The following is a 23,398-nucleotide window of genomic DNA, read 5'->3' as shown; positions in this document are numbered from 1 at the left end:
TCGGCATTGGCAGAATTCTTCTGTTCGGCAATAACAGGAATTGCTTGATCGAACTTTGCTTCTGCAAGAAAATCTGCCAAGGCTTGTCCCTTGATGGCTTTCCGAGGTAGATATTCAATTGTGTGCTCTCCCAACTCTATAGCCCACTTGGCGATTCTGCCTGATGCTTCTGGTTTGGTCAACACTTGCCGAAGTGGCAGATCAGTTAAGACGCATACCTTGTGAGCATAGAAGTATGGCCGCAGTCTCCTTGCTGCATTTACTAATGCCAGAGCGATCTTTTCCAGAGGTTGATACCTGGTTTCTGGTCCTCGTAATGCTCGGCTTGTAAAATAGATGGGAAGCTGCTTTAGGCCTTCTTCTCGTACAAGCACCGCGCTGATGGTTTGATCCGATGCCGCTAAGTATAAGAATATTACTTCGGCTTCGGTTGGAGCAGAGAGAATAGGAAGCTCGGCTAGATAACTTTTGAGCTCGTCAAAGGCCTTTTTCTGCTCGGCTCCCCACTCGAACTTTGGTGCCTTTTTCAACACCTTGAAGAACGGCAGTTGCTTTTCGGCTGCTTGGGAAAGGAATCGATTCAGTGCGGCTAGACATCCGGTTAGCCTTTGCACGTCATGTATGGACTTCGGCATTGCCATGTTCTGAACGACTTGAACTTTTGAGGGGTTTGCCTTGAGTCCGTCCTTTGAAACCCAACAACCCAGAAACTTTCCCGAATCTACCAAAAAGGTACACTTTTGGGGATTAAGTTTGAGGTTGGCTTTCTTGAGCACGTCGAGAGTGGACTTGAGGTTGTGCTCGTACTCCGAAGTGCTTTTGCTTTTGACGACTATATCGTCAACATACACTTCGACCTCCTTTCCAATCAGGTGCCGAAAAAGCTTGTCTACCATCCTTTGATAAGTGGCTCCGGCATTCTTTAAACCGAATGGCATCTTTTTATAAGCGAAAATGCCGAAATCAGTAATGAAGGCCGTTTTTGAAGCGTCAATCTCATCCATTAAAACTTGATGGTATCCTTTGTACAGATCAAGAAAACAAAAAATTTCAAAGCCTATCAAAGCTTCTACTTTTTTATCTATGTTCGGAAGGGGATAGCAATCTTTGGACAGTGCTTATTTAGATCGGTGAAATCTATGCACATCCGCCATCCTCCTTCCTTTTTCTTGATCATGACAGGATTGGCCACCCACGAAGGATACTTCACTTCGAATAACACATCCGCCTTCAATAATTGACGGACTTCGTCATGGATGACTTGACTTCGTTCTGCCGCAAAGAGTCTTTGCTTCTGTTTTATCGGCCGGACTGAAGGATCAATATTTAACCGATGAGTGATTACCTCGGGAGGCACTCCGGTCATGTCCAACGGAGACCATGCAAAGACGTCTTTATACTCCTTGAGGAGCTGGATGGTTTTTTCCCGAAGTAGGGGCGTTCCCGCGAAGCCGATCTTAACCGTTCTGGATGGATCGTCTTCGTACAGCTGAACTGTCATCGAGTTCGGCTCCGGTATGACTTCGGTCATCGCCTCTGACTCCGGCTGCTGTGATTGCTATGCTTGGTGGTGCCGATCTGACTGCTCGGCACTTCTAAGCGCAATTTGCAGACATTCCTTTGCTCTCTTTTGGTCACCTCGGATGACCGCTATCCCTCCTTTAGTAGGGATCTTGATGGTGAGGTGATAGGTGGAGCAAACGGCCCGAACTGTGTTGAGCCAGTCTCTTCCCAGGATGACGTTGTACGGGGACCGAGCTTTCACCACGAAAAACTCAATCATCGTACTGGAGCTAGTAGGCGCTTTCCCCACCGTGATCGGAAGGCTGATAATACCTTCAGGGCGGGTGTCCTCCTGGGTGAAGCTCTTCAGGGGAAGCGGAGCCGGACTGAGCCGAGCTGGGTCCACTTCTAGCTTGTCGAAGCATTCTTTAAAAAGAATGCTAACCGACGCTCCTGTATCCACAAACACCCTGTGGATCAGCTTGTTTGCCACTCCGGCTTGGATGACAATGGCGTCTTGGTGAGGAGAGATGGCCGGGACGGGATCAGCAGCCGAGAACGTAATCACTTCGTCCTGCTTCAGCCTTTTATGCGTTGGCTCCTCTCGATTGGAGCCTCTGCGTTCTGACTTTAGGGACGACTTGGTCTTCCCGGCAGGGAGCGCGTCAATAGTCTGGATTACTCCATCATATTGCGGCTCGTCATCGTCTTCGGGATCCGGCTGCCTTTTCGGATCCTGAGGAGCGCAGTTCGCACCACTCTGCTTTTTATTCTTCTTTGGCTGCTTACTTCGGTATTTTTTCAATGTCCCTGCCTTCACAAGAACATCGATGCCTGCAGCCAAGTTTCTGCACTCCTCAGTATCGTGACCGTGGTCTTGATGGTAGGAGCAGTAGTTATCCTGTGGTCGGCGCGCGGCTGATTTCGTCATCCGCTTTGGCTTTTCGAACAGGTCAGAGTGCAGTTCGAAAATTTCCGTTCTCGGCTTGTTCAGCGGTACGAACTGAGCGGGCGGCTTCTCGGGATTGAGACGAGGTCCCAATCTGTCTTGCACCGGAGCCCTTTGAATTCTTTCAAATGGAGTCCGGCGAGGATGCCCCTGATCGCTATGATCGGGCTTCCTTCTGTCTCCTCGGGACGATGAGCTGTCTAACGACCGTTTGCGACGGTCTGCCTCATCGGCCCGGGAGTACTGGTCCGCAATGTCCCACATTTCCTGAGCTGTCTGCGGACCGCACTCAACGAGCTTCCTGTAGAGAGCTCCGGGCAAGATTCCATTTTGGAATGCCGAGATGACAAGCAGATCGTTGAGATCGTCTACTTGCAGGCATTCCTTGTGGAATCTTGTCATAAAGTCGCTGATTTTTTCGTCGCGACCTTGACGAATGGAAAGCAGCTGAGCCGAAGTGATTCGGGCTTCCGCTTTCTGAAAGAACCTCCTGTGGAAGGCATCCATTAGATCTCGGTAAGATCTGATGCTGCCCTGGGGGAGGCTATCGAACCACCTTCTTGCGTTCCCGATGAGCAGCTCGGGAAACAGCTTGCACATGTGGACCTCGTTGAGACCCTGGTTCGCCATGTTATATTGATAGCGCCCCAAGAAATCGTGAGGATCCACGAGCCCGTCGTAAGTCATCGACGGAGTTCGGTAGTTCTGTGGTAGTGGAGTTCGGGTGATGTCGTCCGAGAACGGAGTCTTCAGTGCTCCGTACACGGCGAATCCGATATCTCGTCGGTATGGAGGAGATTGAGTTCTCCTGTGATTCCGGTACCGAGGAGGAGCTGGAATATGTGGGGGACGGGGATTCTTTCTCCTGGGAGATGCGACACTACTGCGGTAGTGACTTTCTTGTGCGGAGGGAGAAGGAGAATCCGTCGTTTTCGTCTCCGGCTGCTTTTGGCTTTTTCGCAGGAAGGTTAAGAATTCCTCCTGCTTTTCAGCCAAAAACTGCTTGACAGCCTCATTCAAATCGGGCTGCTGGGAAGACTCAGTGGGACGATTTTTGGAGCGGCTTGTTCCTTCGCCATGAGAACTGGTGGTGGATTTATCCCTAGGCTGTTTTCCCGACCTATGGGATGGATTGGCTTCCTCCTGGTTCTCACGGGCTGGAATACGGGTATTCTGCGATCTGGTATGCATTTTCTGGGTGGAAAAAATGGATCAAAAATTCGCTTTATCACAAATTTTGTTCTCTGCTTCCCACAGACGGCGCCAGTGATGATTCCGCGAATTATTGAGGATGATGAATGCTCGTAAAAATAAATTACGACACGGTGAATTTACGTGGTTCGATTTACTGAGGTAAATCTACGTCCACGGGAAGAAGGGAGGGCAAGATTGTATTGCTTGATCTGGGATTACAGCTTACAACACAGACTTGCTATATGATTTTATCTCTAGAGAGCTTAACCCTTTTCTATCTGATCTAAGTTCTATTTATACATTGAACTAAGATCGTGGTTTGCAGCCCCACTAACAAGATCGTGGGTGAGCAATAACTGCTCAATAACTGCTTCGTACCACTAAATAGATCGTGGGTATAGCGGAGGTCGTGGAGGCCTTTCATGAGTCCACTAACTCCTAGTTCGGTCGAATGCTGAGACCGAACTGCTGGACTTTACCGATCAGCTCTTGCCGATCTGAGAGGAGAGCTTGACTGGTCGGCTTTTACCGAGCTGTAGGCTGAGTCCGAACTCTTGGGTCGTGCCGAACTCTTTGGTGCCGAACAGATACTCTTTCTTGGGCTCTGGGCTGATGGGCCGTCACAGTTATTGGGCTTGCCATTAGGGTTTAGTTCGTACCCCATCAGTGGTCTTCTACTGGGATGAATGCTATTATCTACTAATATTATTTCATTTTTTTTCTTTTCTCTTATATTGCTAATTTTATACTATTAAAATTTATAATATTAACTAATCATTGGAGTCGGTGATTAATTAATTATAGAATGGTCAAAAAATTAATTGGGCTTTGGTAGTGCCCTTACATTCTTGATAAATTTGTCAACAATTTCAACAACTCTCACCAAAACAACCTATCAATATCATAATAACTTTTTCATAAAATCTATTAATTTTCATATATTTTTTTTATTATTTTACGTGAAAGTAATGTACAACGTCTAATTCTTTTGTTTGAACGCGTCATTGCACAGGTAGGCTTCAGTTTTTGCTTGAATTTTGTTTCACTTTTCTTGAAAAATAACCATTAATTATGTATAGTGTAAGATTTTAGTGTTTTTACTTTATACAGAAATATCTTAATTTGTCCGCTTCCTCCACTAAGTCAAAAATAATCCCCAAATCTCAGTTTCTTCTTTCCTTCGATTGCGCACATTTTTAGCATACAAAATTACAAGATATCCATCGAAGTTAAGAAATTTTAAATTCATCTTATTTGAGAAGTGTTTGAATTTGATCGACAGAGATTAAAACAATTCATGCTATGCTATTTTCACTTGATACGTGACATAACTATATTGAGAAAAAAAAATTGTCACACTTGTCTGGATATCAAAACATTATCAAAATTCACAATAAAAATATCATTAATTTGTAATCTTTACATTCTCTCTTTGTAGTATTTGACCGAATCACATATTTTGCCTGGAGCTAGCTTGCTTAAATCAGGTATGCAAGAAACACGGCTTTATATCTATAATATATTTATAATATTAGTATTGTTCTTCACTATATATACACACAACATGGAGTATATTTCAGACCCTTGTGATTTTATTAACACTTTATGTAACTCTCATCACCAAATTAAGGCAAGATGTTCTCTTCTTCATCTTCTTATACTTCATTTTTCGTGATTCTTTTAGCCGCCTTTTGCCTATTTCCTCTAGCTCGAGCTCAACTCAACTCGACCTTTTACTCCCTCACTTGCCCTAATGTCTCGGCCATTGTCAACACCGTAATGCAGCAAGCCTTACAGGCCGATCCTAGGATTGGTGCCAGCCTCATTCGACTTCATTTTCACGACTGCTTCGTACAGGTTCTTATTTCTCCTATATTAATTAATCTTTTTCGAGGATTTATTGATCAATAAAACCCTAATCTTTTTTTCTTTTCATTAGGGTTGTGATGGATCGATTTTGCTAGACAACAATAGCACTAGAAGCATCCAGAGTGAAAAGGACGCTGCCCCGAACACAAACTCAACCCGCGGTTTTGATGTCGTGGACAATATCAAGACTGCGGTCGAGAGTTCGTGCCCGGGTGTAGTGTCTTGTGCGGACATTCTAGCCCTCGCAGCAGAGTCTGCAGTTTCCTTGGTACTTGATAATCATTTCTAGCATCATTTAATTTATTAATACCTTTCACTTGTATAAATATTTAAATAAATAAACAAGATTATTAAACTTTTTGTTTATATGGACAGGCAGGAGGTCCTTCTTGGAATGTGTTGTTAGGGAGAAGAGATAGTACAAGTGCAAATCAAGCATTAGCAAATACCTCAATTCCAGCACCATTTGAAAACTTGAACAATCTCACTACTAAGTTTAATGCTATGGGTCTAAATGTTACTGACCTAGTAGCATTATCTGGTAAATTTTTGTTTCCCTATCTACACTCTTTTTTTAGTAAAATTAACTCAATGTCACATGTAATTCAAATCAAGTCTAGAAAATTTAAGCCCATATTATTAACTCAGTTGTTCTGATTTTCCACACGATTATTAATTTTTGATGAATTAATATCAATGTGAGTAGTTTTCATTTAGACTATTTATTATATGCCGGTCTTTTATTATGTCAAGAAAAATTGTAACTTGGTAGACTTAATTATTAATACAACACTAGGTGCTCACACGTTCGGGCGCGCCCAATGCCGGGTTTTCATCAACCGCCTCTACAACTTCTCCGGCACCGGCAGCCCCGATCCGACGCTGAACGCCACCGACCTAGCCGCCCTCCGCCAGATCTGCCCACAAGGCGGCAGCGGATCCGCGGTGGCGAACCTGGATCCGACTACGCAGGATACGTTCGACGCCAATTACTTCTCAAACTTGCAGATGAATAGGGGGCTGCTTCAGTCCGATCAAGAGCTGATCTCGGCGCCGACGGCTCCGATCGTCGGCCTTTTTAGCAGCAATCAGAGTGCATTCTTTGAGAAATTCGTGGAATCGATGATCAAGATGGGGAATATTGGCCCTTTGATTGGATTGAACAATGGAGAGATTAGGGCGAATTGCCGTAGGGTTAATGGGAGCTAGTTGTTTTAACTTAATTAAATTCCCATTGATTTTATTGATGCTACATTAATTAGTGTTTCTTAATTAGCATGCTTTTATTGATTTGTTGTATTTAAGTTTGGGAATAATCACTGCAGCAAGATCTGCCCTTCCGTTGCCAACTGCGCTACGCCCCTGCGGGCAAGTTTGGGAATAATCACTTGGATATTGTTTGTTACAGTATTTTGTATAGTTAGGTAACTTGGTTTGAATATATGCAAAAGTAATCATGTGATATTCGTTTATTAAAATATGAGAGAGGAGTATACATGGCGAACTAATCTACTGAATGATTGGATATATTTTGTTTGTTTAATTATTCAAGTAACTCAAATGCATGTATTATAATCTATCGTCTTTTTCTATATATAAAATGATTAAGTTGACTATGTAATAGTAGCACATTTGCTCTGCAAGATTATTACGAAACGAATAACAAAAGGGTAATTTTGAAATAGATAACATAAGATAAAAAAATTACGAGATAAAATGAAAGTTTGATTGTATGATTGAAAAGTAGTAATTATTAATGAAATTGTATTCATACGGGTAAATTATGCATATGAGAACTTTGTGTGTATTGGATGCTATTTCGTATTAGAAGCTAAATGGAGCCATTCTATTTTGAAATTATGGATTATTCATGAATAAATATTAGTGATTTTTTTAACAGTGCAGATAATATTCATATTCATATTCATATTCATATTCATATTCATATTCATATTCATATTCATATTCATATTCATATTCATAAATTCACTCTCCATTATTTTATCGTCAATAATTATTAGGGCCTACTGGTCCATTGATTAGCTTTCTAATAAGCTTAATTGGCCCAATAGTGAGCCCATCCAATGGCCCAATATTGAATGCTGACGTGGCGCTTAACCGGTCCCACACGCACTGCTGTACAGCTACGCCAGAATTGCTACTTGCAGAGAATATTTCTCTCCTCTCTCTCCCTTCCCTCTTTCTCGCTTCGAGCTTCATTCTGACCTGAACCCAATTCATCTCATCCCTCCCTAAAAACACCCAAAATACACAACCCAGATCCCTAAATTTTCTTATTTCTCTGTTTACCGCATAAATTTTGCATCTTTACATCCTGAAATGGAAGCCGTAGTTTGTTTGCAGGTTTGCAGTGTCCATTTATACTATTGAATCTTTTGTTTGTTGGTAGATTTTTCGTCGGTTACAATCTCTGTAGCTTGTTTTCGTTCTCCCCTATTCACTAGATTTTTTTGATTTGGTTGACCCGGATAAGTTCATGAGCTGACCGGAAAATCAATTTTGATTCTTGTTGAGCATTTTTTGCAATTGAAGTTAGGGTTTTGATTGTATCAACTGTTTAATTGACCAGTTTGATTTCTGGGTATCGTATATCTAGACTCGATGTATGTGTGTGTTCTTGGCTGAAATTAGGGTTTCGATGATTTGGGGCAATTAGTTCCTTTCATTTGTTTGAGAGCCGGGTGCCTGAATTTTGGGTTATTCTGGTGAATTTTTTTTGTTTTGTTGGGTGAGTTTGCAATGGCTGAAGAGAATGCTAATACAATGAACCTCGATCTCAATTTGGAGCCGGTTGATAATTCTAGTGATGGTGGTGAGCCTCTCTCGGGATCATATCCTATCGTTGCGATGAACTTGGAGGATTGGTTAGAAAGTCCAATTCATCGTGTTAGGGATGCCGTTAGACAGAGAAATCATAGGTGGCGGCCATTGTGGAGGCAACTCCCAATCCCCTCGGAAACAAGGAACCTTGCTTTGGAGTTTACTAGTGGGAATGCACCTCAGACTGGTGAGGGTAGTGTAGCCTCTGAGGATAGGCCTATTGAGGTAGCTAAGATATGTGAGAACACGACTGGTTCTCTCGAGGACGAGGATCTTGGTAAGAAGAAAGATGGTGGTAAGAGTAATGGTGACGAGGGGGGTTTCTTTGATTGCAACATTTGTTTAGATTTGGCCAAGGATCCCGTTGTCACTTGCTGTGGCCACTTGTTTTGCTGGCCATGTCTTTACCGTTGGTTGCATCATCACTCTGAAGCCAAGGAGTGCCCCGTGTGCAAGGGAGAGGTCACCACTAAGAATGTGACACCTATATATGGTCGTGGAAACATTGTCCGTGACCAAGATCTTGATTCTAGCCTCAAGATCCCTCTTAGGCCCCATGCTCGGCGGATTGAGAGCTGGAGGCAGACTATACAGAGGACTGCAACGGCCTTCACTATCCCTGTTGAGGAGATGATTAGGCGTCTTGGGAGCGCTTTCGACCTAAACCAGGAGCTGGCTCAGATACAGTCCCGACACCCTGATGGCCTCCATGACTCACCTGAGAGAAGTACGGCTTTGCTCAATCGGTTCTTGACTTCTAGAGGAATTCGCAGAGAGAGAACTCCGCCGCTCCCACTTGATGATGTGATTGACCTAACTGAGAGCAGCCCCCCGAGCTACGAGATGAGGGAGAGGGAGCTCAGGGAGGGGAATAGGGAGATGGAAAGGGAGAGGGAGAGGGATAGCCGTCGTCTCACATCATTGCTGCTTCGCAGATCAAGTTCCCATCGAGCTGCTTCACTGTCCAATCTCACATCTGCAATCAACGCTGACTTTGCTGCCGTCGAGTCATTTCTCCAGAGCGATCCGGTGGAGAGGCATCCGGAGCGGCCACCTCGGATGGTGGACGATAGGGATTCTGTGTCCAGCATTGCTGCTGTAATACACTCTGAGAGCCAAACTGTGGACAATGCCATAGAAATAAATTCCAGGGTGGCGCTCTCAACATCGTCTTCGAGGAGGAGAAACAATGCTTCTAGAATCTCCGACGTCGACAGCGGGGATTCGCGCGCCCCGAGGCGGAGGAGGCTCAACTGAGGTTGCGATGATGGTGCCTTCTCAAGAGTTGGTATATAACCAGAGGGATTTAGATATGTTATAACATTCAATTTGTGTTTGTAAGTGTATACAGTGGATGTTTTTTACCTACGAGAACTATTTAACTTTATACAATCATGTTTCTGAGTTTTGTTCCTAGTTTAAGATATTGCCTTTTCTTGTAATTTAATGTTTGTTCAATCAAATCATATAGTTTTGTCAAACTTGTGATGGAAAGCAGCAAATTAGAGGGTGATTTATCAGTCGCTCCTCTGCAAATTATCTTGCAAAATCTTTTTGTTTTTGTATTTCAACTATCTATACTTGGTTATTATTGTTGTTCTTTTTATATTTCTTATTTTTGTTAGTCTTAGGTGGCTTTTAAATTAATTAGTGATTCATTAAGGAGGTTATTATGAGTTTTTAGGTAGTTCCATTTGAAACCATCATTAAATCCTCTACATTTTCATTTATTTCATGCTAATGATTTATGATATGATTAGATCCTATAAGTCTTGTCTACAGCTGAATACTTTATCTTATCAATCTTGAATTTATTGTATCATATGGTTTATTTAGTTTTTTTTAAAGCTCAAGTATCAATCGTTTTATTAATAGCCCAATACTTGGATGTACGTGAGATTTGAAGCCCAAATAACTTCTTTTTAAGTCCAAAAAATAGGACTGAACCAATAGATTAAAAGTGTATAAACAAAATTCTCATCATAGAAAAAAATATTATGTAGTGTAGGCTAGGAATAATCTGTAATTATTGTGGTATTCTTCTTGTGATTGTGACTGAGATGTGGATGTAGAATAGTAGATAAGAAATGGGAGAAGAATCATACGAATGGAGGTGGAATTTTCGTTATTTTTCTCATTGCCCAATTCCAAGCCCTTTCATATGACATGCATCTCTCTCTCTCTCTCTCTCTCTCTCTCTCTCTCTCTCACACACACACACACACACACACACACACGCACACACACACGCACACGCACACGCACATATGACATAGAATGATGTTGAGTGTAGGGAAAAGGCATGCGTATCTGTGCTTTTTTCCCAATACATTTTAAAATTTTGATGAGAATATCAAGTTTTCGATCAAGTATTTTATAATTTTTCATTTCAGGATATGCTCTCTGTATACTCTAAGTAGAGTGAGTGTTTGAGAAGTTTGATTCTATCTCTTCCATCCTCTTTGTAATTAAATAGAATCAAATTCTATTACGTTAAATAAGGGTGCTTAGTTCACTTGAAATTATGATTATTCTGACTAAAAATATCTTTACTTATCTTGCAAACATAGAAGAGCATTTCTTAAAAATTATTTCGTTGGTTCTAATTTGAGTATATATAACCTCATCAATTAATAATTGACTAAAAATATCTTTACTTATCTTGCAAACATAGAAGAGCATTTCTTAAAAATTATTTCGCTGGTTCTAATTTGAGTATATATAACCTCATCAATTAATAATTTTATTCATAAACACGTAAAGCATGAAAAGGTGTCATCTTTAACAAGCTACACTATTTAAATAAATAATCGAAATCGAATAAAATAGAGCAAAAGTAATTATAAAGAAATAAACACGTAATCTTGTTTCAATTAAGAGGTTGACCACATCTTAATCCAACAGAGCTATACATGTGGGGATTATTTTATGCTTAAGGTTAATGCCCTCTTTTAAATTTGTTTTCGATCCCCACACAAACATTTCTCTAGCCATGTGTTGCTACACATCACATAACTAAATTCCCCTCTTTCTCTATAATTTTCATTATTTATGTACACAATATATCTTCCATGTATTCTTCAAGTAAAACCAAGAAAAGCTCTAATATACAGCAGTTGTCTCCTCCACCCAATTTGTGTAACATCACCACTAGCATAACACATTTGTAGAATACACAATGAAACACTAATTACAATAAAGGATCACGTGTGAAATCAAGTCTTTACCTAAGCTCTCTTGTGTGATTGCTGCTTCTTGTTCAGCTTCACCAGCAGCTCCGCATACAGGATCTCGTTCCAGGCATCGGGCACTCCCGGGAGGCACCAATGGCTGCAGTCCTGGAAGGTCAGAGGCGACCGTCTCTCCTCTTCCGAGTACTGCAGCTTCCTATATATCGACGGGTGCCCATCCTTTCGATAATCTGTCAATTTCGTTACATTCATGTAACCAACCCGGGTTTTCATCCCTCCAAAAACACTCTCAAGAACACTCATCTTGTCCGGATACGGTGTGAGATAAGCATCATTCTTGATTGGCTCTGTTTCATTGTCACATGCTCCCCCAGAATTCCACTGCCCTCCACTGAAAATTTATGTTCATTTCTTATCATATCATGTTTTCATGATCAAAATTCGGTCTAATTTCACGAATGTGAAGGGATTTACCTGAAATGAGAGGCTGAGTAGCCTCTGAAGAAAACGAGGGACTTCCTTGGATCGACATTGGCATCGACCCATCTGCCCCACGTCGTTATAGCTCTGCGAAAAGCCTCAAGGACATTCAACTCACTATACACATGACTACCTTCTTGATAGTAGTCCTGCCTGAAAAAAGCAACATAATTCTTCACCAACAAAATCTCAATGACACAAACTCAACGTCGATTCTTTTATATATATATAAATACCCTTTTGAGGTCTTGTCATGAGTCCACCAGTGACCAGTGTTGAACAAGAGCACGTCTGCATCTTTGTACTTATCAGCAAGGCTGCTGACCAGATCGAGTCGAAGCGTTTCCTTCTTCGTCCCGTTCCTTTCTGTGAATTCCCATTCTTGAACCAAGAAAGGAGAGACGAAGAACTCCATCGTGCAGTTGTAGTCCTTCACCGATTAAATAACCAAGTTAGTATATAAACTCAAAACATGATTTAGTTGAAAAGGGAATTTCACTTACTTCAAATAGAAACGAATAAGAAGCTTCGCTTCGAAAATGTTGCCTCCCTGAAACTTCATACACCTTTTTTTGATCTTTGACAGAGTTTTTCAGAATGCAGATGAGTGATTCCCACATATTCCTATTTAGAGAATCACCAACAAAAACCAGGCGTTTCCCTCTCAGCATTTCCAACATATGGCTTCCATTCAACCTGAACAATTTCCACGATTCAATGCTCTATCAATTTTTCCGGCATTTAACATAATGCAGTTGAAATTGAACTTCGCACACAAAAGTTGCAGCAATTATGAATCTGATCGACTAATTAAGATGTAATTCTCATTAAATACCTGTGAAATTATTCAATTACTCTGAAAATGGCATTATGAATACACACAAACCTGGGCAAGTTGCAGGCTTTAGGCTTCCATTTATGCTTAAGGTAGGCATTATCAGGCCTGCCATTGAGGAAGCAGTTGAACTGTTCATCAATCAAGGAGCAGGAACCAGGCTCATACAGCGGATAAGACTCATCCCTCACCCAATTTCCATCAAACAGATCACACTCCGACAGTTGATCGAGCAGCTTCGAATAAATAACTTGTGATCGAGTAACATTCTTCACCAGAGAAGCCGAATTCACAACTTTGCTCCGATTCTTCTTCAGAGATTCATCTCCGATTAGAGTGTGATTCCGATCACGCTTCAATTGAGTCTGATTAGCGACGAATTGATTAGAAACCTCTGCATTGGTAGTGGAATTAGACGATGAGTTGGGGAAGAAATAGAAGACGATTGAGGAGAAATGCGATGCGCGATAGGCGTCGGAGGAGTTGGTGAGGGCGATAGCGTCAGGGGAAGAGGAGGGGGTGAAGAGGAGGAAGATGGTGAAGGCGATGGAGATGAAAATTAGGGCGTATGCGAAGGAGAGGGTTTTAGTGGCTTTGAAGGAGGAGAGGAGAGTTCCGGCGTTGAGGGGTGCGTACTTCGCTATATCCGCCATTGTACGAAGGAGTAACCGTTTCCAGAGAGGAGCGAGAATAGGTGGAGTCTTGAAGGTTGAAAGTTTGTTAAAGAGAGAGAGAGAGAGAGTGCTAAGTGTTTCACTTTCACAGCAAAGATGTGTGTTGAATGAAAGAGAAGGTGGGATCAATTTCAAGGTTGTGGTTGTGTGTATATATAGTACTCCTGTGGAGCTGTTTTAAATCATGCGATATAATCTTACAAATCGAGATACTCCGGAGCATGTATCATGCAATGTTTGCTCTGTGTGAAAATCAGTGCTCATTTCATCACATGCATGATGACAAATGAATTCTCTATGGGACAACAATCATTTTTCTCATTTTCCCACAAAATTCGTCGGATGATATGTTTAGTCTTTGATTTTTCACGACCGGCAAAAATAAATTTTAATCATACGGAAAATTGATTTTTGAATAAATAGTTTATTTAGGATATGTAGAAAATAAAGTTAATACTACAATTAAAGTTTACAGGATTAGTTAGGAAAATAGTGTATAATAAGTTTCTATTGTGTATTCAGATTTAATAGTGTAAATCGGATTTTTATTGTATGAATCATGTTTTGAGCTGTTATATTCGGATTTGAAGATAGCATCTCGAGTTCATGTTTGAATTGAGAATTTTATTAACATGTCAGATTTAGATTTGGATTAGGTCGTTAATAGACCCAACCTACACAATTAGTTATCCGTAATATTTTATATGGCTACCAAGTATGAATTGATAGATAAATTAATGGACTGCCAAGTAAGAATTGATATATACATTAATTCCAGTCATATTTAATTGGCAGCATTGTAAGATAATTCACTGGAAACAATAGAGTGATTGGAAAAACAGAGCACTGTAAATTTGATTTAATTTTTGTGTATATATTATACATACTATGCCATGAGACGTATCAATTTCTATTTGTTAATTATTAATAATTAATAGTCTGAAATGACGTCTTATGTCAATTTGAAAATATTGTTTTAGTATAAAAGGGTATTAATGTCATTTTCTATATGTAGCAATTTTCGTGATTCTCATAATATCTACATAGTATAGTAAATATATCAACCAATTACTCCTTCCTATTCTCATTAGAACTCTCATTTTGACTTTTAAGAAATTGTTTGACTTTATAATATAAATAAGTTGTGGAATGTGTATCTCAATTTTATATATTGATTTTATAATAATATGTGAATGGAATGAGGTAGTGGAATGTGCGGGTCCACTTTCGAATAGTAGTAAACGTGAAATTAGACTTTTAATGGGGACCAGACTAAAATGAAAAAACAAAACTTTTAATGGAGACCAGATGGAATACTTGAACATGCAACACAATCAGATTGACAGTGTACATGTATAGATTGGCATTTTTTTGCACCGAAGTTGACATTCACATGATTATTGAAAATGTTGAATATTCATATAAATAATCAAATATTATCATCTGAATATATGCATGATCTCGTTAGAATCATTATAAAATTACCTTGAATTTGATATATGTTTTGTGAAAATATAGTTTAAATTGAGATAGTTAAATGATTCAAAGTTTTGCGATATTTTTTAGAAGTTAATTATAACCAATAAATTCAGATTCCATTAACATTCCTGATTAACATATTTACATACCGAGTTGATATCAATACACATCGATTAACATTGTTATAATAGCTAGTTGAATATGATATGGAAATCGATCTAAGCCACCCAATTTCAGATCGAAGGAACTAAATTTGGTATAGTCATAAATTTAAGATATAGTTAGTAGTTTAACATAAACCTTATAATATGTAACTATAAACTTACTTTTATTGCCCTCTAACACCCCTATACTATTTCTTGTATAATACATATGTGTTGACGATGTATACATCATATTAGAAATTAAATAATTAAAAAAGAATATAAAATGTAAATTCTCCGTTACTGAAGGGCATCCAGAATTCCTTTTGAAGTTTGTCGCAAATTTATTTTCAGTAAAATAATTTGATACTCCCTCCGTCCGCCATCAAGAGTCTCATTCCTTGACGACACGAGTTTTAAGAAATGTTAAGAAAAGTGTATGGAAATGAGTTAGTGGAACATGAGTCTCACTTGTATATATCAATTTTAAATGAAATGTGAGTGGAACGAGTTAGTGGAATGTGAGACCTATTGCTATTTATGGTAAATTGGAAAAACGAGACTCTTATTCGCGAACGGACTAAAATAGAAAAATGAAACTCTTATTCGCGGACGAAGGGGAGGGAGTAGTAGATTACTTTATATATCTTTAATTTAGTTATGTATGTATCATTAAATAGTTGAATTTAATGCTTGTAAGTCTGTTACATTTCATTTAATCGCAAATACAAGGCATGTACTCCTACTAAACTGTAGACTATTAATGAGTAACAAATCTCATAATCATTTAATCTCTAAGTGATTCTTAAATACTCCATATAATATCGCAGTCTTCGATTTTATCAACAAAAGTACTTTTAATTATCTTCTCTATTTTATTCTCTTTCTTAGTTTACCATTTCTCGACTTTAACTATTTATTATCATTTTTATAAAACGAGTGTAGAAGCGTAAGTGTGACAATTAAATTGGACGGAGGAAATATATAATATCGCAGCCTTCGGTTTTATCAACAAAAGTACTTATAATTATTATAAAAGTATACGTAGACAACGATCATCAATTTAGAAAAAAAAATGTTGCCGACACAGTAAAAGGCCAGCAAGTAGTACGTACTCGACAAAGAATACCAGCCAATAATAGTATTAATTATAACGAAATATTTTAATTTCCTTTTAATGGGGTTTTTGAAATATAACAATAAATCATAATAAAACTATAGGTTTTATTAATTTGGTGTCATGTGCCTTTCGTTGTTGATTTAATTAGTTATACATCGTCATTTATTGAGAGGTCCCATTTAAATTATTTTTTCAAATATAAATTTAGAGATTTAATAAATTCCACATTAGTCTTCTTTTTATTTTTGGAAGAAAGACATTAAATTTTTTGTGGAGATTTCAAAGTGAACGAAATTGTAAATTTGTCTTATAAACTGATTCTTCGGAAAAAGACGAATAACAAAAGCTAGCAAAAGAGAAAAGTTCGGATAGGTATAAACAAAAACCAAATTTATTATATAACCAAAAGTTCGCCTTCTATTAAAATTATCGCCATTATGTGTTGGAAAATAATAAGAAAAGAAGAAGAAGAAGGAGGCATGCAACCTTTTGCAAGCCATAATTTGGCATTGATACATTAATTTATTTAACCTTAAACTTGAATCAAAATTATCTAATTTCGTTCTCATGTTCAATTACTTTGAATCTTATTATTATACATAATTATTAATTTATTTTCAAATCTACGCGATCTTAAATGAAATCATCATCTAATTTTAATTTGTGTACCCTTTTATCGATGTGTCACCTGTCAACTATCTAGGGGCCAAGTGTTATTAATTTTGCAACAAATTGAAAATATATTTTAATGAAAAAAGCAACAAAGATTGAAAATTTAGTGGATCGTCACATTTAAATTGTACTAGTAGAGAATGCCTTTAGGCATTGATTTTCTGAAATATTCAACATAGATCACACTATTACATTAATAAATTATTTGATCGGTGTCAAAATAAAAAAGAATGAATCGAAACAACACATTTGCTTTTAAATAATTTAAACAATAATTAGCAGTGTTTTATGTTCAATAAAAAAATAAAAATAATTAAAAAAACATAAATATGATTTAGATAAAAAAAATATAAAAAAAAGGCAGATAGAGGGAAGAGGAAAAGAAATAAAAAACTAGAAAGATTTTAAAAGGTTGAAAACATAAACAAGCTAAAATGCTTCGACCCTTCTTCCTTCCATTATAGCATAAGGGCTATGGCCATAATTTGTAAAATTTTAAAAATATAACCATTACGGATTATTAAATTTAATGTGAAATATCTTTTTGCCATCATTAAACTTTTTTTTTTTACCTCTGCCAGCGCTGATAGGCTGATGGCCCACCCAGATTATGAGGCCGAAAACTTAAGCAATTTTGTTATTCAAGCCCAAAAATGCACTCCTCAAAATCTCTGCTATTCTTCATCCACTTATATAAAAACCAAAAGTTGGCTTGTTTGTGTTTTAAAAAAATTGATGATTGTTCAGATCGAAATATGAAATAAAATCATGTTACATCATGTACTTACCTTCTAATACCCTGCAAAAAATATATAATAACTTCATAGTAACTTTTTAAAATATAGAAAATTAAGGGATAAATAATTGTTTTTGTACATATCGGAATATTAAGAAAATGGAATGGGAAATCAAACATCGTCGCTTTGGCCGAGTGGTTAAGGCGTGTGCCTGCTAAGTACATGGGGTTTCCCCGCGAGAGTTCGAATCTCTCAGGCGACGTTTGTTTTTATTTTGATTATTGAAAATATGTGCGATAAATAGAATTTTTTTTTCTATTTTAAACAGTAAAAATCGAGTCTAGATGATTGAAGAAGATCTTTACTATCGAGGAGGACAAGTTATAATAAATTGAATATAGGAACTTTATAAAATACAACCATACTATACTCAATAATCTTGTTTACGTGACATATTATTTAAAAATGAATTATTTTGTATCTCATGAAAGTTTACCACGAGATTTTGTATGATATGAGTATAAAAATATTGAAAGTTGAAGACATTTGAAGGAATAGAAATTAAGTGAAAAATATAAAAAAGTATCGTACATAAACCATTGTTTTATTTTATGGTAGTAGTTTCAAATGTACGAAATACTCTCTATGGCTTATGTGTATGATGATATATTATACATAACAAATATATACCAAATCATGCCATTAAGTATGTCAATTGTCAAGACTAGGGAATTTTTTTTATCGATAGACACAGTGTGCCATCAGCTTATCCATTAATGACAATTATAATGTTTTAGGCATCTCTAATTTAATCATTTTTATGGAAATCAAGTTTTTATGTAATTCTTCTTGTATATACGTTGCGAAATAGTGTGTGGCTCAAACCGTAGAATGCGACATTCCCGCGAAAACACACAACAAACTATGCCTTTTTGAATTTGCCTCAAACTGCATACGAAAATTTAGACAGAAAGTTAGCTTGGCGATTTGCTTAATTCCCATCTTTCTGTCTCCTTAACAGGTTATTCATTCATTTCTTTGTTTTCATCATATTATTTTTTCCAATTTTGATTTTCTTCTTCTTCAGGAATTGTGTGCAGATATTGTAGTAATTGGTAGATTTAAAAGGGTGAGAAATGTTGTGCTGTGGAGGTGGTGAGGAAGAAGCCGCCGGGCCTCCACCAAGCCAATACCCTACCCCGCTTAAGCCCGGTTACGCCGGCACCACCGGAGGAGGTGGAGGTACGCCCTTGCCTAATTCATATCTTTCCGTCTCATCAAAATACTTCTCTTTCATTCCATTTCGAAAATTGTTATATTTCTGTCCTGTTTAATTATTGTCACGGACATTAAATACGATTATTTTAGTGAAGAAAGTTATTGATTCTTATAAATATATTGGAATACATTTTAGTAAAACAATCCAAAACTAATAGGTAATTGTAAAAAATGGTTTTATTAATCTATTACTACTAAATAAATCACGATGAAGAAATTTTAGTATTCTTATCCTGGGTAATTACATGTTTCATACAAAATATTTTACATTTGTTTCAATTTAGTACAAAAAGTATTAAGTTTACGTATTTCGTACATAAAGTTTACCTAGTGTTTCAAAACTATACATCCGTCAATTTCCTACTAACACCGTTAATTCCAATTACATCATACATACAAAAAGTTTCACCAATGTTTCACATTCGTACAAAAAGTTTTAAATTATACATTAATTATTTCAAATAATATTACTTTTATTACTCAAAAAAATGAAAAATACATAGAAAAAACAAATCACCACTCTTTTCCATCAAATTAGCGAATTGCATTTTATTGTTTTAAGCTTTCTAACGTAACAATGGAGAATAAAACCAAAAGAATATTGACTCTTTTTCATAAAAGTTAAATACTTATTGATCGTTCGAAGCTCAAATTAACCATTTTGTGAAGATGAAATATGGACTTGTTTTATATATGTTCTATAAAGAATACAATAAAAAAGTAGAATATTGAGAGACAAACTTTTTTAAACCACGAGCAATTGCTAGAAGAAATGATATTGACTGTTATTTTTTTGGAGTGATTAATTGTATTAAATCTCTAATTATTATTCCTATTATGTTGATAAGTTGGATAGATTACAAAACTAACTAACCATGTTTAAAATATTTAACGAAATGTATTAACTTAAAATACTAATGATATGATTCATATAAAATTAAAACATTTTGTACTAATTTGAAACATTTGTGAAACATTTTGTATGTATGATGTAAGTAGAATTAACGGTGTTAGTCGAACTTGACGGAATGCATTAATTTAAAACGCTAGGTAAACTTTTTGTATAAAATACGTAAACTTAATACTTTTTGTACTAAATTGAAACAAATGTGAAACATTTTGTATAAAACATGTAATTATCCCGAAAAATAAATAATGAAAGTTTGAGATTCTCGTAATAATCTCATACTTCCATTTCTCAACTAATTATGTGTTGATGTAGCAACTGATTTCAAACACGTGGACAAAATGTCATTTCGAACTTAATTACACATTGTTGTTCTGACCACGTGTTTTAAACCGATTATCACATCAGCGTAATTCGCTAAATTTTTTTGTATAGTATGTGCTAAATATATGAAGGTGTAGGCGATCGAGGAGACCCTCGGGGTGGCGGAAGAGGCGGGGCACCTAAAAAGGCGTTGCCAATCGATCTTCCGGAGTTGTCGTTGAACGACCTAAACCGGCTAACCGACAATTTCGGCCAAAAATCCCTCCTCGGCGAGGGCTCCTACGGCCGAGTATACTACGCCACCCTAAGCGACGGCCAGCCCGCCGCCATCAAGAAGCTTGACACGAGCACCTCGGAGCCCGATACGGACTTCCCGGGCCAGCTTTCCACTGTGTCGAGGCTTAAAAACGAGAACTTCGTGTCATTGCTCGGATACTGCTTAGAAGGAAACAACCATATTTTGGTGTATGAATACGCGGCGATGGGCTCATTACATGACGTTTTGCACGGTCGGAAAGGGGTGCAGGGGGCCGATCCCGGCCCGATGCTGACGTGGAATCAGAGAGTTAAGATTGCCCACGGAGCGGCCAAGGGTCTTGAGTTTTTGCACGAGAAATGCCAGCCGTCGATCGTGCATCGTGATATTAGATCTAGCAATGTGCTTCTGTTTGATGATTTTCTTGCCAAGGTTGCTGATTATAGCTTGACCAACCAGTGCTCCGACACCGCGGCTCGTCTGCACTCCACTCGGGTTCTTGGGACCTTCGGTTACCATGCTCCCGAGTGAGTTCAACACTTTCACCCAATTTTACTTGTTTAGTACATTCTGTTTGGTAGGCAAGATAGATAAGATAAAACCAGGTGCAGAGCTAGGAATTTGTAGAAAATGGGGCAAATATAAATATGAAGGAATTCTAAAATTTTGAGGAGGGGCATTTAATAGAAAATTATAAGAATTAAATTTAAAATATGTATATATATACATGGGATGGAAAATATGAGATGGGGCAATTGCCCCTCTTTGAATACATGTACATCGGCCCCTGGACAAAACATGATAAAACACACAGTTTAGGTCATTTTAGCGTTAAAGGAGCATTGTCCCGTTAGTTTCAGAGAACAATTGACAACCGTGTAGAAATATCGTAACAATTGAAAGTTCATATATTTAGATGCAATTACTTTTTGAATTAACTAACTTGGTTTGTGCATCACACTATGGATGGGCTTCATTAGGTATGCGATGACGGGGCAAATAACTCAGAAGAGCGATGTTTATAGCTTTGGAGTTGTGCTTTTAGAGCTTTTGACGGGGAGGAAGCCGGTGGACCACACTATGCCAAAAGGGCAACAAAGTTTAGTCACATGGGTAAGTACAACTACATTTTCATATTATAATCAAATATATCATCAAAATATGTATACTACAAGAGTTTGGTAAATTAAAAATGGAAATCTTGTTGTATGCAGGCAACTCCAAGATTGAGTGAAGATAAAGTGAAACAATGCATAGATCCAAAGCTGAAAGAGGACTATCCTCCTAAGGCCATGGCCAAGGTATATTCCAACAAGTCTAATGAATGAAGTTATGCAATCTAATTCAGAAAAGAGGATGATCTGGTTTTTATGGTGGATGCAGATGGCAGCAGTGGCGGCACTGTGTGTGCAATACGAGGCCGATTTCCGACCAAATATGACGATCGTGGTCAAGGCTTTGCAGCCACTTCTCAATGCAAAACCAGCTGGAGCTGCTGCAGATTCTAATGCGTGATCCCATCAGCAGTATTCATCTCCAAAATTCAACATTTTTTTGTATCTTTATTATTAGCCTTTTGTCTCAGCTTGTTCTAGCTAACTGATAGAGGTCTTCTACACATGATATATTGTAGATTATCAAACATATCATGTTGTTGCCGAAGTTAAGATCCATAATTCTATTTGTGTTTAGTTTATGTGTTCATTATTTTGTGGATATGGACTTGTTTTGATTCAAACATTCTAAATTCTAAGAGATTATATAATCATATGAATACTCATAAGATGAATAACCATTATATCACTACATCTTTATTAAGAAAATACTACATGATACAAATTGTGATTTATTTTAATTTGTTTAATATATTAGGTGTTATTATTAACTAATCTAACTGGGACATTTAAGGTTTAAATTCGTTTATCTTTTACTACTGTCCAAAAAGACAAAAAAATGAATAATTTGCTTTAATGATTGGGGAAAAAGAGAATGAGAGAATGTGAGGAGGTAATTAAGTAATTCAGCTAGGGGTGAGCAAAAAAACCAGAAACCGAATATCCGAACCGAACCAAACCGAAATTTTGAAATTTGGTTCGGTTTTTTAGGTTTTTCGGTTCGGTTCGGTTCGGTTCGGTTCGGGCGAAGAAAAAAACCAAAAAACCGAAAAACCGAATTATATATATATTCTATTAATTTAATATATTATATTATATATAATATATATATTCTTTTAATATATTCTACTATATAATATATATTATATGTATTATTAATTTTATATTAGATATAAATATTCTATTAGTATATATAAAATAAAATAAAATACACATATATAAATATATATTTATATTATATTTATTTTTTTTTCAGGTTTTTCGGTTTTTTTTTCAGGTTTTTCGGTTTTGTTCGGGTTTTTCGGTTTTTTAAGTTCGGTTTTTGGTTTTTCGGTTTCGGTTTTTCGGTTTTTCGGGTTCGGTTCGGTTTGGATTTTGAACTAAATTCGGTTTTTCGGTTTTGGTTCGGTTTTGGCAAAAAACCGAACCGAAACCTGAATGCACACCCCTAAATTCAGCATTCACATTATAAGTGATTCTCATTTCTTTCTTTGACCGTCCATTTTTAACAAAAATTACGTGAAAAAGACGACAATTGTATGTATAGGCACAAAAGTATGCTACTTTCTCCTTCCTCATAGACACACAATATAGCCACTTGTAGAAAAATTATCAATAGTTCCCAAATTAGCATGCATCTTTTAATTTAGTGTCCCATTTCATGTGCTTGAAAGTTTTGCATTTAATTCTTTGACATCTTCCCTAGAAAGATTCAGTTAATGTTGTATTGGACACCCAATTTCTTTATGGTAATGTTTGTTGGTAGAGATGACATATCATTTCTTCCCTAAGAAAAAAGAAAAATGTTTACTTAAGAATAATTGAAGCCAAC

The 23,398-nt window shown here is 37.4% G+C and overlaps 4 protein-coding genes and 1 non-coding gene across 5 annotated transcripts; 4 read left to right on the top strand and 1 right to left on the bottom strand.

Annotated features, from left to right (window-relative positions):
- Positions 1 to 5,222: 5,222 nt before the first annotated feature.
- On the top strand, positions 5,223 to 6,972 carry LOC121753209 (peroxidase 15-like). The gene is made up of 4 exons (XM_042148413.1): positions 5,223 to 5,503; positions 5,586 to 5,783; positions 5,891 to 6,056; positions 6,312 to 6,972. Exons 1-4 carry the CDS (start codon positions 5,282 to 5,284, stop codon positions 6,722 to 6,724), a joined length of 999 nt encoding a protein of 332 aa, XP_042004347.1. The 5' UTR covers positions 5,223 to 5,281; the 3' UTR covers positions 6,725 to 6,972.
- Positions 6,973 to 7,576: 604 nt separating this feature from the next.
- Positions 7,577 to 9,772, top strand: LOC121753208 (E3 ubiquitin-protein ligase RFWD3-like). The gene has a single exon (XM_042148412.1). The coding sequence runs from the start codon at positions 8,276 to 8,278 to the stop codon at positions 9,611 to 9,613; it is 1,338 nt and encodes a 445-aa protein (XP_042004346.1). The 5' UTR covers positions 7,577 to 8,275; the 3' UTR covers positions 9,614 to 9,772.
- A 1,612-nt stretch (positions 9,773 to 11,384) lies between these two features.
- Positions 11,385 to 13,660, bottom strand: LOC121750457 (protein trichome birefringence-like). The gene is made up of 5 exons (XM_042144993.1): positions 12,914 to 13,660; positions 12,531 to 12,723; positions 12,264 to 12,457; positions 12,022 to 12,180; positions 11,385 to 11,938 (listed from the first exon to the last, which is right to left on the bottom strand). The coding sequence occupies exons 1-5, from the start codon at positions 13,513 to 13,515 to the stop codon at positions 11,584 to 11,586; spliced, it is 1,503 nt and encodes a 500-aa protein (XP_042000927.1). The 5' UTR covers positions 13,516 to 13,660; the 3' UTR covers positions 11,385 to 11,583.
- Positions 13,661 to 17,867: 4,207 nt separating this feature from the next.
- On the top strand, positions 17,868 to 17,949 carry TRNAS-GCU. The gene has a single exon. It is a non-coding gene; the product is annotated as a tRNA-Ser (tRNA).
- Positions 17,950 to 18,665: 716 nt separating this feature from the next.
- LOC121750783 (probable protein kinase At2g41970) lies at positions 18,666 to 22,113 on the top strand. Its single transcript, XM_042145393.1, has 6 exons — positions 18,666 to 18,708; positions 18,775 to 18,929; positions 20,334 to 20,979; positions 21,433 to 21,565; positions 21,667 to 21,753; positions 21,836 to 22,113. The coding sequence occupies exons 2-6, from the start codon at positions 18,824 to 18,826 to the stop codon at positions 21,965 to 21,967; spliced, it is 1,104 nt and encodes a 367-aa protein (XP_042001327.1). The 5' UTR covers positions 18,666 to 18,708; positions 18,775 to 18,823; the 3' UTR covers positions 21,968 to 22,113.
- The last annotated feature ends 1,285 nt before the right edge of the window (positions 22,114 to 23,398 follow it).

Source organism: Salvia splendens, chromosome 10 (assembly GCF_004379255.2).
Source record: "Salvia splendens isolate huo1 chromosome 10, SspV2, whole genome shotgun sequence".
NCBI lineage: Eukaryota > Viridiplantae > Streptophyta > Magnoliopsida > Lamiales > Lamiaceae > Salvia > Salvia splendens.
This window is presented reverse-complemented; position numbering and strand designations above follow the sequence as displayed.

Coding starts and splice junctions, on each gene's coding strand:
- LOC121753209 (XM_042148413.1), top strand. CDS start 5,282: ATGTTCTCTTCTTCATCTTCTTATACTTCATTTTTCGTGATTCTTTTA. Junction 5,504..5,585: donor TTCACGACTGCTTCGTACAG/GTTCTTATTTCT, acceptor TCTTTTCATTAG/GGTTGTGATGGATCGATTTT. Junction 6,057..6,311: donor TGACCTAGTAGCATTATCTG/GTAAATTTTTGT, acceptor ATACAACACTAG/GTGCTCACACGTTCGGGCGC.
- LOC121753208 (XM_042148412.1), top strand. CDS start 8,276: ATGGCTGAAGAGAATGCTAATACAATGAACCTCGATCTCAATTTGGAG.
- LOC121750457 (XM_042144993.1), bottom strand. CDS start 13,515: ATGGCGGATATAGCGAAGTACGCACCCCTCAACGCCGGAACTCTCCTC. Junction 12,724..12,913: donor AAAGCCTGCAACTTGCCCAG/GTTTGTGTGTAT, acceptor GAAATTGTTCAG/GTTGAATGGAAGCCATATGT. Junction 12,181..12,263: donor CATGACAAGACCTCAAAAGG/GTATTTATATAT, acceptor TGCTTTTTTCAG/GCAGGACTACTATCAAGAAG.
- LOC121750783 (XM_042145393.1), top strand. CDS start 18,824: ATGTTGTGCTGTGGAGGTGGTGAGGAAGAAGCCGCCGGGCCTCCACCA. Junction 20,980..21,432: donor TTCGGTTACCATGCTCCCGA/GTGAGTTCAACA, acceptor GGGCTTCATTAG/GTATGCGATGACGGGGCAAA. Junction 21,566..21,666: donor AACAAAGTTTAGTCACATGG/GTAAGTACAACT, acceptor TGTTGTATGCAG/GCAACTCCAAGATTGAGTGA.